The sequence below is a fragment of the Taeniopygia guttata genome, chromosome 18, assembly GCF_048771995.1.
Source record: "Taeniopygia guttata chromosome 18, bTaeGut7.mat, whole genome shotgun sequence".
In the NCBI taxonomy this organism is placed as follows: domain Eukaryota; kingdom Metazoa; phylum Chordata; class Aves; order Passeriformes; family Estrildidae; genus Taeniopygia; species Taeniopygia guttata.
The window spans coordinates 4925555-4939847 of record NC_133043.1 but is presented as its reverse complement, the minus strand read 5'-3'; the positions used below and the strand labels follow the sequence as shown (position 1 = coordinate 4939847).

At 57.7% G+C, this 14293-nt stretch overlaps 1 protein-coding gene across 1 annotated transcript in view; it reads right to left on the bottom strand.

The window, feature by feature from the left end:
- Positions 1-2329: 2329 nt before the first annotated feature.
- NTN1 (netrin 1) overlaps positions 2330-14293 on the bottom strand; it is a 79436-nt gene continuing 67472 nt past the window's right edge. The window contains exons 5-6 of the mRNA XM_030287321.4: positions 12426-12500; positions 2330-6453 (exon numbers count right to left, since the gene is read on the bottom strand). Coding sequence (XP_030143181.2) covers positions 6125-6453; positions 12426-12500 — 404 coding nt within the window. The 3' untranslated portion in view covers positions 2330-6124. The remainder of the gene's footprint in view (positions 6454-12425; positions 12501-14293) is intronic.

Here is a 14293-nt window from a genome sequence, read left to right as displayed (position 1 = left end):
GCTCCTGAGTACCCCGGGACACATGGAGTACACAGAGTCCCAGAGTGGTTTGGATGGGAAGGACTTTAAATCCCATCCAGTGCCACCCTGCCATGGCAGGGACACCTTCCACTGGCCCAGCCTGCTCCAAGCCCCATTCCCAGGGATCCACAGCTCCTCTTCGCTGTGTCCTGGAGCTGTGGGAGCTGTCCCCTGCATCCAGAGGGCATTTCCCTGTCTTTGTGCTCCCTGGAGGGCACGGCAGAGAGGAGCTTGGTGGGGAGAAAGGCCCAGAGGTCCAGCTGTGCCCCCTCCACCTTCAGCCAGGGCTCTGTGCCCAGCCCATCCTCAGCACTCAGAGCTGGAGGTTGGAGCTCCTCTGGAGTCTTCTGTGTGCTCTGCTGGAGAAAATCCTTTCCAAGTGCAGCCCGAGCTGTGTCTGGTCTGTTTTCTTGGAGAGATGCTTCACCTTGGGGCTGTCAGAGAGGGGAGGGCAGGCAGGGGTGTTTAATGTCCTCTGGTTTTCTAGAGGACATGGCAGGGGGTTCAGGAGTTATTGTTGATGTCAGATTAGCAATGGAGCTTCAGGCTGGGCTGCTCCAGCTGGAAACAAGGAAAGGTTTTGGAGGAGAGTTCCAAATTTCTGCATTCCTGCAGCTCTGCAGAGGGAGCGACACTGGGAATGCTCTGGAGCTGTTCCTCAGCAGCAGCCTCCAAACCTGGAGCAGGATTTCACTCCCAGCTCTGGAGCAGCCCCGTGGATCTTCAGTGACAGGCAGAGAGCAACACAGGGTTTGTTAGATGAGACCAGGGGCCTGGGCTGCTGCTGAAAGCTGTCAGTTCTGGAGGGAGTCCGGCTTTGTTTGAACTCCCAGACACGCAGGATGGGCGTGGAACTCATCCTGGTCAGTGCTCCACGGGACTTTGCTCTGAGCCAGGCTTTCAAAGGCACCTTCTGACCCACTGGGACCTGCAGCACATCTTCCTGTGAGCGCCGGGAAGGGTGGCAGCAGCAGGATTTGCTCGCTGTGCTGGCCCACAAAGGGTTCTCAGCCTTGTCCTTTAGGGAACATTTACCGTGTCGTGTGGGTGAGGAATTCCCTTAAAAAGCCGTGGATTTGGCAGCGCTCTGTGCGTGCAGGGCAGCTTCTCTGTCTCCCTGCCCCGCTAAAGGAGAAGGAAGGTTAAAATACGAGGGATGCCAGGGTTTGGCTCCGGCAGCAGCGGTGGAGGAGCCAACCTGGAGCAGCTTCTCCAAGCAAAAAATCTTCCTGGAATGAGCCCAGAGACATCCCAGGCTTCGCCTGCCCTGCCACCTCCTCTGTCTCTGAGGATGTGCTCAGGAGCTCAGCTGCTTCCAGCTGCAGTCTCATCAAATCCCGGTGCTGGGGCACGTCTGGTGTGTGTCCCAGTGCCCTGGGAAAGATCCCCACCTCCTGCAGGAGAACAGGGATCCCCCTGGAATGCTGCATTCCCACACTCCCCGATTCCTGGGGCGAGCTCAGTGTGTGGATGGCTCCTCTCCCACACTGCCGGGTGGGAGCAGGCTGGGAAAACCACTCCGTGGGAAAAGCCTCATCCCCCTCTTTCCAGAGCCAGCGTGTCACCTTTGGACAAGTGGCCACCTGCAATCTGGGAAGGCCATTTGCCCCTCGGAGCAGAGGGCTGGCGCTTGTGACCCGTTTGTCTCTGCAATAAAGACCTGACATTTCCGCCCCCGGGATGTTTTTGGATTCATAAATTCCCAGCACTGCTGAAGGCTCGGGCCAGCTGGGCTGACCCCCAGCGCCTGGCAGCACCTTTCTCCTGGATGTTTGTCCCTGGAAGTGTTTTGCTGCCTCAGTTCCCCGCACCTCCCCGTGCTGTGGGTGCCACCAGCGCCAGCCCCGCTGACCCTGGATGGAGCTGGCAGAGCCCTGGGCCCTGCAGGGTGGGCAGGAAGGGCCAGCCCTGCCCAGCAGCCCCGGGATGGGCTCCAGAGTGGGGCTGGCAGCGTTCCTGACCCAACTAACCCCTGGCTGTCCCCACACCAGGCCCCAGCTCCGGGCGGTCCCCGAGGTTTTGGCTCTGTCCCACTGCAGGCACAGCTGAGCCCACAGGGGCTGGTGGGGACCCCCATGCCACCCACCCACGGTGACCCTGCTGTCCCCAAGGCCACTGGCCACTGCCTGGGGTGCTGGGCAGGGACAGGGCTGGGGCTGCCAGTCAAAAACAGCTGTGCCACCTCAGCCTGCCAAGGGGACACCGACAGACCCAGGGGGTGGAGGGGACACCATCATTTCCTTGCCCAGGTCCTTGTTCCACAGACTCACCGAGCAATGGGGTGGGAAAAAGCAGAAATTCCTGGAGATTTTTACAGTTTACAAGAGTTTATTCAACTGGTTTCTGACTTTAATTCTACCGAGGGGGTGCTGAACAGTTATAAGCTCCTTCGGGTCAATTACAGCCAATCTAACAAACAAACAAACAAAAGGGAAAAAAAAAAGGAAAAAAAAAAGAAACAACTTGGAAAAACAATAAGAAAATCCACAACTTTTCCACGTGTCATTAAATATATTCATATATAATAACCATAATATATTAGTATGCATTGTAAAGAAACATCGCCCAAAGCAGTCTGCCATGGTCATAACTAAACAACATTTACAGTTCAAGATATTAACAGAAATAATAAAAAAAAAATTTAAAAAAACCAAAATAAAACAACCCCAAAACGAACACAGGTTTGTGAGGGGAGGAGGCGGGGCGGGGAGGGGGCACGGACACGACGAACGAACAGAAACGAGACCAAGCGACTTGTGTGGGGTGCTACGGTCAGCGATGATTGTTTTGGCATTTCAGCTGCTCTCCGAAGCCTCTCTGAAGGCACCACAGCCCTGCCAACACCCCGCTGCCACTGCTGTCCCCAGGGGATGGTGGCCCTGGCTGGCTCCTCGCTGGCCCCGAGCTGCCCCGGCCGTGCAGGGGTTGGGGGGCAGCCTGTCCCTCTGGGGGAGCAGCAGAGGTTCCTGGAGGTGTCCTGGGGGTGTCCTGGGGGTGTCCTGGGGGTGTCCTGGAGGTGTCCTGGGGGTGTCCTGGAGCAGGGGCGGCTGCAGGGAGGAGCTGCCCCTGGAGCTGAGCTGGGGCCGTGTGCCCTCCCAGCAGAAGCTGCTCCAGCCCCACCAGTTCCAGCAGCTCGGGGCTGCTGGGGCACACCAAGGGCACCGGGAGTGGAGATGGAGCCAGGGCTTCTCCTGGGCCGGCTGGAAACACCAAACTCCAGCAGGGACAGGGGACAGGCCTGGGGACAGCATCCAGGTGCCATGCCAGTCATTTCCTTCTGCGCCCCCAGGCTGTGCCAGTGCCCACAGGTCTGGCCCTGGGGGCAGGGGTGGGGGTCTTCTGCAGCCTCCAGGAGCAGAGGGAGCAGGGAAGGGCTGGAGTGTCCCTGGGGGGCTTTGGGGTGTTCGGGCTGTGCTTGACAGTGGTGGAAAGTGGGAGTGAGCCTTGGGTGTCCAGGTGTGCTATGGGCAGTTCCCGAGTCCCCAGGTCCCCTGGCCTTTCCTTCCTGCTCTCCACGTGGAGAACTGGCTTTAGGCTGGATTCTGTTACTTTTAGGCACCATTTGAAGGCCGGGGGCATCCTGGCTACCTGGGGATGTGCTGTCCCCAGCTTTGAGGTCCCCTGGCAGCAGCTGATGGTGGCTGCAGCATCCAAGCCCTGTTTTGGGGCTTTAAGCCTCCGTTTAGACACTTGAGGTGAGATTTTATCCCTCAGAACCAAGGCTTCAGTTCCCTTGGCTGCAAAACCCTCAGCTCTCCTTGAGCTCCGAGATAAGGAAAACCAAGTCCACTTTGGGAAGGGGAGAACACACAGACTTGGTGGGGGGAGCTGCTTGATGTCCAGGGTGGGATTTTTCTCCTTATACCCAGATTTATTGTGGGGGCCTTGTGGTGGCAGGGGAGGCTCAGCAGAGCTGGGTCCCTCCGGGTGGTGTCTCCAGCAGCCTCCTCTTTGCACCTATTTACATGGCTGCCCTGCTTTATGGTGGTTTATGTCATTATATAAATATTGTCAATTGCTATAAAACAAGGCAAAACCACTGGAAAATGTCATAAAAGAGATGTTTCCAAGTTTCCTAAAAGGAAAAATAGCAGGGAGGTTTTGCTTTTCATAGCGACTCATGTTTGCTTCTCCTGCAGGTACCGTGCTGCCCTCCTGCCTCCCTGCCCAGCTGCTCCCGTCCCCCTGGATGAGGTGGGACTGGATGCCCCCATTCCCTGTGGGTTGCTGTGGCAGGGGAGCAGCCTGGCACGGGCTCACAGCTCCCAGCCAGTCCTGCCCACAGGGTGCCCCAGGGGAGGATGCTCCAGTCCGAGGTGCTCAGTGCGTTAATGGCTGGAAATTGGGAATTTTAAATCGGCTGTTTGCCCCCCCAGCAGGAGGAGGAGAGCTCCAGGTGGGTCACACCTTGCTCCTGGCTGAGACCCCTTCCCTGTGTGGGGTCTAGCCCGGCCAAGCCTCAGAGCTCTGCCCTGGCCCCACTGCCCTTGGGGACAGTCCCTGGCACCCTCTGCTCCCCACTTTGTCTCCAAGACTTTCACAGGGATATCGGGGGGCTGCAGCTCCAGAGGGAGCGGGGGCAGTGCTGCCGTGGGTTTGGGAGAGCTGCCCGAGTCTGGGAGTGAAACCAGTGAGCAGCCAGGACCTGGTGTCACCTGCAGGGGTTTCCTACCATCGGAGGGTTCCTGGGGTGCTGACAGCAGCAGAGGGGACTGAGCCCATGGAGGGGGTTCAGGGCTGGCCACAGTGGAGATTCAGGGACTGAGACTGGCAGGATTTTCCAGGGCACTTCATGGGAACTGAATGCCAGCTCATTTTTTGTCAGGTCTGGGTGTTTCCTTGGGGATCCTGGTTATTGACTCCTTGCCTGTAAATGGGTGGCTGGAGGGGGACAGGTCACCCTGTGGGCTCACACTCCTTCAGTGTGGTGGGGCAGCACCCTCAGGGGCCGGGGCTGAGCACGGAGCCATTCCCAGAGTTATGCACAGCAGGAAGTCACCCACCACCGTTATCCCCTCTTGGCTGTGCCTGAAGTGGACCCAGAGCACCATCACGGCTGGAGACCTCAGCCGCCCCGGGCACCACCAGATGGTGGCCACGGCTGTTAGATACCAAAGCCCTCCAAGACCCTGTCCGCCGACCCTCGGCTCTGTCCTCAGCAAAAGTCTCGGTTTAGTTTCCTCTACAAGAACTGTCTCAGTCAGCCTAAGTTGCAGATACGTGTTTTGGGGATGGGGGTTAATTTCCAGCGGTGCTGTTGATTAGTTTCTTACAGGGTGGATGTGCCCATGCCGTGCTTTGGAGGCAGCAGATGTTGGCAGCTGGAAGGCAGTTTGGTGTCTCTGAGTTCTTCAGCAACGGGGCAGGAAGGAGCTGGGGGGCCCCGGGTGCTGCACGCCCGCACCCTGCTCTTGGGTGTCTCTGTGTGGGCAGTCGGGTTTTTGTTGGGTCCTGTTGGGTCCTGTTGGGTTTTATTGGGTCCTGTTGGGTTCTGTTGGGTCCTGTTGGGTTCTGTTGGGTCCTGTTGGGTGCTGTTGGGTGTTGTTGGGTTCTGTTGGGTTCTGTTGAGTTTTGTTGGGTCCTGTTGGGTTCTGTTGGGTCCTGTTGGGTCCTGTAAGGTTTTATTGGGTCCTGTTGGGTTTTGTTGGGTCCTGTTGGGTTCTGTAAGGTTTTATTGGGTCCTGTTGGGTTTTGTTGGGTCCTGATGGGTTCTGTTGGGTCCTGTTGGGTCCTGTTAGGTTTTGTTGGGTCCTGTTGGGTGCCGTTATGTGTTGTTGGGTTCTGTTGGGTTCTGTTGGGTCCTGTTGGGTTCTGTTGGGTTCTGTTGGGTGCCGTTGGGTTCTGTTGGGTGTTGTTGGGTTCTGTTGGGTCCTGTTGGGTTCTGTTGGGTCCTGTTGGGTTCTGTTGGGTCCTGTTGGGTCCTGTTGGGTTCTGTTGGGTCCTGTTGGGTTTTGTCTTCCCTGGAATACGAGGTGCAAGCCCAGCACCCCCCAGCCGTGGTCGCTGCCCCCCGTTCCCCCAGCCCGCCCTGGCAGCCGGTCCCTGCCCGCCCCAGCTCTACACAAAGCAGCATGCACAGTCAGTCCCTGCCTCTCCTCCTCCTTTAGGCTTTCTTACACTTGCCCTTCTTCTCGCGCTGCTGGAACTTCCGCAGCCGCCGGGCCCACGTGTCCCGCCACTGGATCACCAGGCTGCTTTTGTCCGCAATGATGCCGCTCTGGTCGGGAGAGTCCTCGTTGTTGCCCAGCAGCAAATACTTCTTCATGGGCTTGATTTTGGGGCACTTGCAGGCGATGTCCTTGGAGTGGATCCACAGGGTCTGGTCTCCGCGCCGGATGCGGTTGCTGCCTTGTTTGTAGACGGAGATGATGTTCACCGTGAACTTCCACCAGTCCGCGTTCTTTTCTGCTTTCAGGATGTGGATCTGGACAGCTGGAAAAAATGACACAGGCAAGAGAGGAGAAGGTGTTACTGTTGGGCGTGAGAAGAAAACGAGCTTCGAGCCTAACCTGATGGGCTGTGTGAGGAAGAGGCATTTTGCAGCAGCCAAGGGCTGTGGATGGCCCAAAATGCTGTCCCCAGGCCACCCCCAGGAGCAGGAGCAGCCAGTGCTGCATCTGAGGGTCTCAGCAGAGCTCCCCAGAGCACCACAGGCTCGGGAGCTGCTCTCCAGCTCTGCGTCTGGCAGAGTCACTGAAGCACCTCTGCAAGGGCAGCACCGGGCTCCGGGGAGATCTCCTGGTGTCCTGGCAGAGCACTGGGACACTCCAGCTCCACAGCCAGAGTGAGGCAGGAGGACAGCCTGAGCCTGCACAAGGTGGTGCTGGTGGTGATGATGATGATGTTTTCCAAGTCCATGGCAGATGCTGTGTAACCTCCCCTGGAGCCATGGACTGAGCAAAGCTCTGCCCTTGCTCTTTCCTGGAACAGGGCTGAAAATCAGCTTCCAGGACATCACCTTCCCCAGGCAGGGCCCGCCCAGCCCTCCTGGGTTTGTTTGCCAGCTGTGGGTGTGGAATCCCCACCCGAGGGAAATCCCAGGTGAGGATGGCCTGGCTGGGGGAGCAGGCAGGGGCCAGGCTCTGCACAGGCAGCACAAGCACAAAGAGCTTTTTCAGCCAAATCACGGAGTTTTTCCCTTTTCCCCACTGCTCCCTCCATGCCCTGGCAGCTGTAAACCCCTGCCCACTCACCTGCCCACCTGAGCCCCATTGGGGCCAATCCTGTTTGTATGAATTAACAGAGGCAGAAGAAACTCCCAGAAAACTCAGTGAAAACTCTGCCACATGCCTTGTAACAGTCCAGTTTCCCCCCCGGGTTGGTGGTGGAGGAGCATCCCCTTGTCTCTAAACCCAAGTGATTCCAGGCTCTGGGAGGAAGCAGAGCTCTGCAGCCCAGCACAGCTTTTTAACACGTTGCAAAATATATGGGGTATTTTTTTTTCAGAGCGTGTCATGGAGGCCAGATGCTTTCATTAAAAAAAAAAAAAAAAGGAAAAAGGAAAAAAAGGAAAAAAAACAACCCTTAGCTCTGACCATGTATTTCCCTGTCTGGTGTGAAGGTAACAAAATGTGAGGAGTAGCCAATTTTTATTTTTTGGAAACAAATCTTTCCAAAAAAGCTTAAACCTTTGACCTGCCTGGGTCCACACTGACAAAATGGAGAAAATGAATGAAAAGGAACTGGAGAGAGGTGGTTACAGGAAACTCTGCTCTAAAACACACAGTCTATATTTTTTTTTTTATGTCAAGGCCCCTGTCTCTTATTTTTTCCCTTTTTATTAATGAAGTGGAAGGAGTGAAGGCTTTGAGGAAGGCTTGGCTGCTGCAGGCACAGCTGCCTGCCCTGACAGCCGATTTCTGCCCACAGCTTCCCCTCCAGGAGCTCAGATCCTCCTGAGGCGGGTTTGGAGCCCAGCTCTGGGGGTGTTTGCCTGGCTGTTTCAGTGCCAGGTGGGACCGGCATCTCCCAGGGGACACCGGGCACACAGAGAGGCAGGAACGGGCCAGGATGAATTCCTGAAGCACCTGAGCTGGATTTAAGGGCTCCCTTCCCATGAAGGAGGGCTCAGTCCCTTCCTGATCTGGGCTCTGGCTCGGCTGTGCCCCCCATCCAAAGCTGCTGTGGGGCGTGGTGCTGTCCTTCAGCTGCCCTCTCCTGGGACAGCTTGGCTTGTGCTGGGCTCTCACTGCTGGTGTCCCCTGACCCCCTGCAGGACTGTCCCTTCTCTGCACCCCTGCAGGACTCTCCCCTCTCTGCACCCCAGAAAAACATCCCTGGCAAAACCCCTGGGGCAGCAGGTGGGAGGTGGGACAGGGGATGATGGTTCCTCATGGGGATGGGGCTGTGCTCCCCTGGGGGTAGGAGAACAAATTCGAGGCAGCTGCAGCTCCCACTGCTCCAGCTGGGGCTGGTGACACTGGTTTCACTGGGGGTGGGCTCTGATGCAGACTGGTGACACTGGTTTCACTGGGGTGGGCTCTGGTGCAGACTGGTGACACTGGTTTCACTGGGGGTGGGCTCTGGTGGGGGTGGGCTCTGGTGCAGACTGGTGACACTGGTTTCACTGGAGGAGGGGACCCAGCCCAGCTCCCGACCCCACCTGTGCCTGGCTCCTGTTCCTCCCTAACCTTTGCAAACTCGGGCCAGCCCTGGGGGAGCCTGGGGGCACTCCCAGAGATGCAGGGATTTTTCTCCAGGTTCACTTCCCTGCAGCCTGCTCTGCTCCCCGGGCAGCTCAGGGGCAGCAAATGGGCCTGGGGAGCTGGGGACAGCAGGGGACAGGAGAGGGACAGGAGAGGGACAGCAGGGTCCTGCTGAGGGCAGGGGCTGCCCCATGAACCACATCCCACCTGACACTGCTGCTCCTGAAGCACAGACCCCACCTGCATGGTGCCTTCCAGCCCTGCCCACGTTTTGGTTCTTTGCCAGCAGAAGGTGACCGAGCGGTCCCCGGGCTGGGGGAGGGCAGGGAGGGTCCCTGGTCCCCTCCTGCATCCCCAGAGCTCAGGGCTGCTCCCGGCTCCTCCAGGCCTGGCTGGGAGCCTCCAGCCACAAGAAAGCCCCAAAGGCTGGAGGCTCCCGGCTCCTCCAGGCCTGGCCGGGAGCCTCCAGCCACAAGAAAGCCCCAAAGGCTGGAAGCTGGAGATGAAAGCCCAGGGGTGGATGGTTTGATGTTAATAAAAACAAAACCCAGCCCAAAGCCTCGAAACAGCGTTTGAGGGCAGCTGCTGCAGGCTGAAAGCAAAGCAGTGCCTTGCAGCATTCAGAGACCGTGAGTCAGGGCCCCAAATTGCTGAGGCTGCCATGAAAACAGGGACACTGGGGAAAACCTAATTATTTAATTCCTCTTCCAGTTCACATTTGGGGTTTGTGCTAAATCTCCCGAGTTCAAGGCTTCCCCTGCTAAGGCCGACTCAGGGCTGGGCTGCAGGGCCAAATCTGTGCATCCTGTTGTGGAATCCTGGAGCATCACACAGATCCCATGCACGGAGCAGCCTGGGGGGCTGCAATTTGGGGCCCAGAGCTGTGCTGGCCCCTGGGAAGATCCCAAGGGGTGGCAGTGGGAACAGAGCAGCGGGAGGGTCTTTAATACAGCCAGGTGGAAGGGCGTGCTGGGGACAGTGGTGGCAGGCACAGATGTCCCAGTGCAAGGCAGGGCTCTCCAAAGGCCTGGCTCCCCTCTCACTGCACGAGTGCAGTGGAGTCCATGTGGATTTTATTCCAACCAGCAGCAAAAGGTGACCCCGACACCATCTGGGTTTGGGAATGTAAAGGGCTGGCTCCTCGCTGGAGCAAAGTGTTAAAATGTGATTTTTTTTCCCCCCCTTTTTTTCAGTTTTTAATTTATTTGGCGGCGGCTTTGCCTCGCTCTGGTTGCCAATTTCCTACTGGTTTAATATTGGAGATTTATGATCCCTAATCCCTGGGTGTGCCCTGGTGCTGGGGGACCCCTCGCTGCCCCGGCTCTCCCTCAGCACGTGGCTGCAGCAGGGCCTGCTCAGCTCCAGGAATGGGATTTCTCCACCTTCCAAGCAGTGCAAGGGGCTCTGAGTGCCGGGCTGGTGCTTTCCCCCTCCCTTGGGTTTTTTTGGGGATTCGGGTTTTTCTGCCCCTCCCTCCCTCTTTTCAAGCTGCCTTTTGAAAACACATTTTGCTTTTTTCCAGCAGCCCCTGCCAAGCTCCTCTCGACAAAGGGGGTGACTAAGAGAAGGCTCCGCTGAAGGAAGGATTTTTTTACTTTTTTTTTCCAAGAAAGGGCAAAGTGAGCAGATGATCTCACCTTTCGGATGAGGATTCTGTTCCTCAGCCCCATTCCCTGCTCAGGGCTGGGACGGGGATGCAGGGCTGCCATGGGGCAATGCCTGGGACCACAGGCTGGCACAAAAACATTCCAGCATCATCCATGCAGGATCGACCCTGCTGCAGCACAGGCAGCTCAGCATCAGGGCCAGCACGGAGATTTAAAAGCTCCGGGTTTCCTTTAGCACAGTCACACCCCACAGAGAGCGGGAACATCCCAAAAATCGGGCAGAAAATGTGGCACCTGAGGGAGTACAGGCTGTTCACATCCCACCTGCTCTCATAGATACCCCCTCTCCTTTTGGGAATCTCCACCCTGGGCGGGTTCAGCCGGAATCCCTTCTGCTTCCCCGGGATTTCAGTGCCCCCACCCCAGCAAACCCCTCCTCTCTCGCTGCTTTTCTGGGAGCTGAGTGGCCCTGCGCTCCCCACGCAGCCAAAAAATCCCAGAAAAAGCTTTTCTGCCTCTGCTCCTGCCTCCCTGAATCTCCCGGCCTGCCCTCCCCGCGTCCTGTTGCACTCCAAATATTTGCACCCAAACCCATCTCGCGGGGAAAAAGCCCGAATTAAAATAAAAAGGAGAAAAAAAAAAAAACAACAAAACACAAACCCGACAAAAACAAACAGATACGAAAATAAATAAGGGAAAATACCGCCTTTGAAAGGCTGAATGAAGCGGGGAGTAAAAAGCCCCATTGAGGAGCGGGGCGGATGATAGCTCCCGATTGAGCCCGCGGGAGAAGGAACTCTGCTCAAGCTAATTAGGGCCTTTTAGGACATTCAGCGCAGCGATGCCAGCAGAACGGTGAGGAAAAGAGCCTCCTAATTGGCTTCCTGCTGGGGTGTCAGCCCCGAAGTCTTTATTATCCCTCCCTGCACCTTTTCAACCCTTTCTTCCCTGCCTGGCCCCGCTGAAAGCCTGGGCTGGCCCGGATCGCTCACCCCGCTGCCTCAGCGCCGTGGGTTGTCCTCAAATAAGGAATTGGGGCTGCCTGGGGCCCTGGGGGACCCTTCCCCGGCCAGGAGGGTCGGGGGGAGCAGCCCAGTGCCAGCGCTGGGACAGGGACAGAGTCCCCTGCTCCTGAACCCGGCCAGAGCACAGCCCGGCGGATGGAGAGGCTGCAGAGGGGATGCTGAGCCAGGAGAGGGAAGGGAAAGGGAAGGGGAAAAGGAAGGGGAAAAGGAAGGGAAAAGCTCTTTGCAGCTCCCCCAGTCACTGCTCCAGTGGCACCTCGTCCCTATTCATTGGGATCACCTGCCTGAGACACCTCCTGAGCCCCCCACACCTCCCCAGGGTCTGCGAGAGCCACAGAGCAGCCCTAAAGAGACCCGAGAGTGTCACCCAAAATTCCAGCAGGGCCGAGTGTGAGTGTCACCAAAACCTCTAGCGGAACCAGGTGTGTCACCCAAACCTCCAACAAAATGGGGTGTGTCACCCAAAATTTCAGCGGAGCCGAGTGTGAGTGTCACCAAAACCTCCAATAGAATCAGGTGTGAGTGTCACCCAAAATTCCAGCAGAGCCGAGTGTGTCACCCAAGATTGAAACAGAACTGGGTGTGAGTGTCACCCAAAATTCCATGAGAGTCAAGTGTGAGTGTCACCCAAAATTCCAACAGAACCTGGTGTGAGTGTCACAAAAACCTCTAGTGGAACCAGGTGTGTCACCCAAACCGCCAACAAAATGGGGTGTGTCACCCAAAATTCCAACAGAGCTGAGTGTGAGTGTCACCCAAACCTCCAAGAGATCCGAGTGTGAGCTGTCCCAGGGCTGCACCACCCTCTGAAGTCTCCTGGGAATTACGGTGGGATTGGATCCAGGTGACAGGGAACTGCTTGCTGCTCATCCCCACAGCAAAATACATTTTAAATATTTTTAAACCACTGGAAAGCACTTGGAAAACAGGAGACTCCTGCAGATGCTGGGACAGCCCCCCGATCAGGGTCCGTGGTGTGCTCATGCCAAGTGACACAGGGCATCGCTGCCCATCGCTGCCTCTCCGAAGGTGGCCAGAACCACCCCAGAACCGCTCAGAGCCCGGCCGGGGATGCTCCTGCCCCGCATCCCCGCGGCACCGCCCGGCCCTCGCACAGGGACACTCACCATAGTCTTTCTTACAGTACTTCTTCATGTTGATCTTCAGCTTCCCCTTGGAGGCTTTGCAGTACGAGTCACAATCTGCGCGGAGAGAGGGGGAGGGCAAGAAAACATTAACAAAACAAATTAGCCTGCAAATGAAGAAAGCGCTGGGGGAAGGGGGGCGGCTCAAAGCTGCAGCCTGCCGTGAATAAGCAGCGTGCCTGTGATATCCATCTGCCGGGCCCGATCGGGCATTGAGAAAAACCTTCCTTTCTAAAGAAAGCTGCTGACAAAGGAGCCCGTCCTCCCTCCGCTCCCCCGGCCGCCTCTGTCTTCTGGGAGACCCCGGGGGCCTCCCTTATTGTGCCACCCAGGGCTTTTGAGAGCCACACAAATTCCCCCTGTTCTCCAGCTCCCAACTGGAGCCTGCCCGGAGCCCACAGAGGCCCCATTGTCACCCCTAACCCGGGCCGGTGTCAGCCTTTGGCATTCATTGCCGAGAGATTCGGGCTGGGGTCAGCCCGCCACAATGCGGGTCAGAGAGGAAATTAGCAGCCCATGAAGCATTAGCAAAGCCTTTTGGTGTCCACTCTACTGAAGTGTGCAAATAAAATACCCCAGTAGGAACATTTCATTTCCAATGGGCCCCCACTGCTGGGACACGCTGGCCTGGCACGGCCCCCTGGCACCGCCACCGCCGCTGGCCACGGGCCATGGCCACGGGCACGGAGCCTCGGGGACACCGAGCCCTGCCCCGGGAGCTGCTGCCCTGCAGGGTGGGCAGTGCCCTCAGGGAAAGCCCCACGGCAGCAGGGCCATGCTCAGAGCCTGTCCAGGACCGGGTGGGCTCATGGCCGTGCTGCACGTCCACAGCTCCTCAGCACCCACAGAATGCCCTGGCTGAGGGACAAAGGGCACGGCTGTCTGCAGCAGGAGGCCTCAGCATGGTCACGGCCCTTGGAGGTCTCCATCTCTCCCAGCAGCGTCCTTCCCTCACTGCTGGGCACAGCTGGGGAACCTGCTGAAGTGCCCCAGCAGGGCTTCAGGGGCTGTGGGGACGGTGGCACTGCTGCTGGCATGCCATGGCCAGCTGACACTGGGTGCCAGGACCATGAGGAACCCCCTCAGCACAACCCCCGTGACCCCTGTGTGCCCCAGCCCCTCTGGATGTGGCCATGCAGAGTCCCCAGCTCAGCCCCATGGCTCCCTGCTGCTCCTGCTCCTCAGGAGAGACCCTCAGGCAAACCAGGCTTCCTGCTCTTCCCCCAGCACCCAGCCAGGCCAAACCCAGCCCAAACCCTGTGATCTTCCTCCTGCAGGAGCCCCAGCTGAGGCCTGTGCCCAGCTACAGCCCAGCCAAGGCCCCTCCAAACCCTAATGGCTGAGGGCTTCCAGCCACCCGTGCCTCCCATTTGTTTTTCTCATCTGACATTTCTGAACATCAAATAAAAGCTGAAATGCCCAGAGAAAGGAGTGGATATTCCATCAGAGCTCTAGCTGAGTGGATGGAGATGCGCTGGCAGAGCCCCAGCCATGCCCAGGTGGCAGGATGCCACCACGCAGGGGGACGTGGCTGCCTGGTGCCACTGAGCTCAGGGAACAGAAACGTTCCTGATCCAGTGTGCTGGTCAGATGTTCCTGGCCATAAACATGGAAGGAAAAGTCTCGAAGGGAACTGAATGTCCGTGCAGTGACCAAAGAGCCCGGGAGGATCCCCCTGAGCCTTCTGGGGGAGCAGGGACAAACAGGCCATCGGCTGCTCTGCCAGGCTGCTGGCACCACTCTGCCCAGCCCAGGACACCAGTGTGGTCGTGGTAAAGCTGCTGGTGGCTCTCCCTGGCACAGGAGTCCTGGAGCTCTGTGGAAGTTCACTGCTGCTGTCACACCTCAGC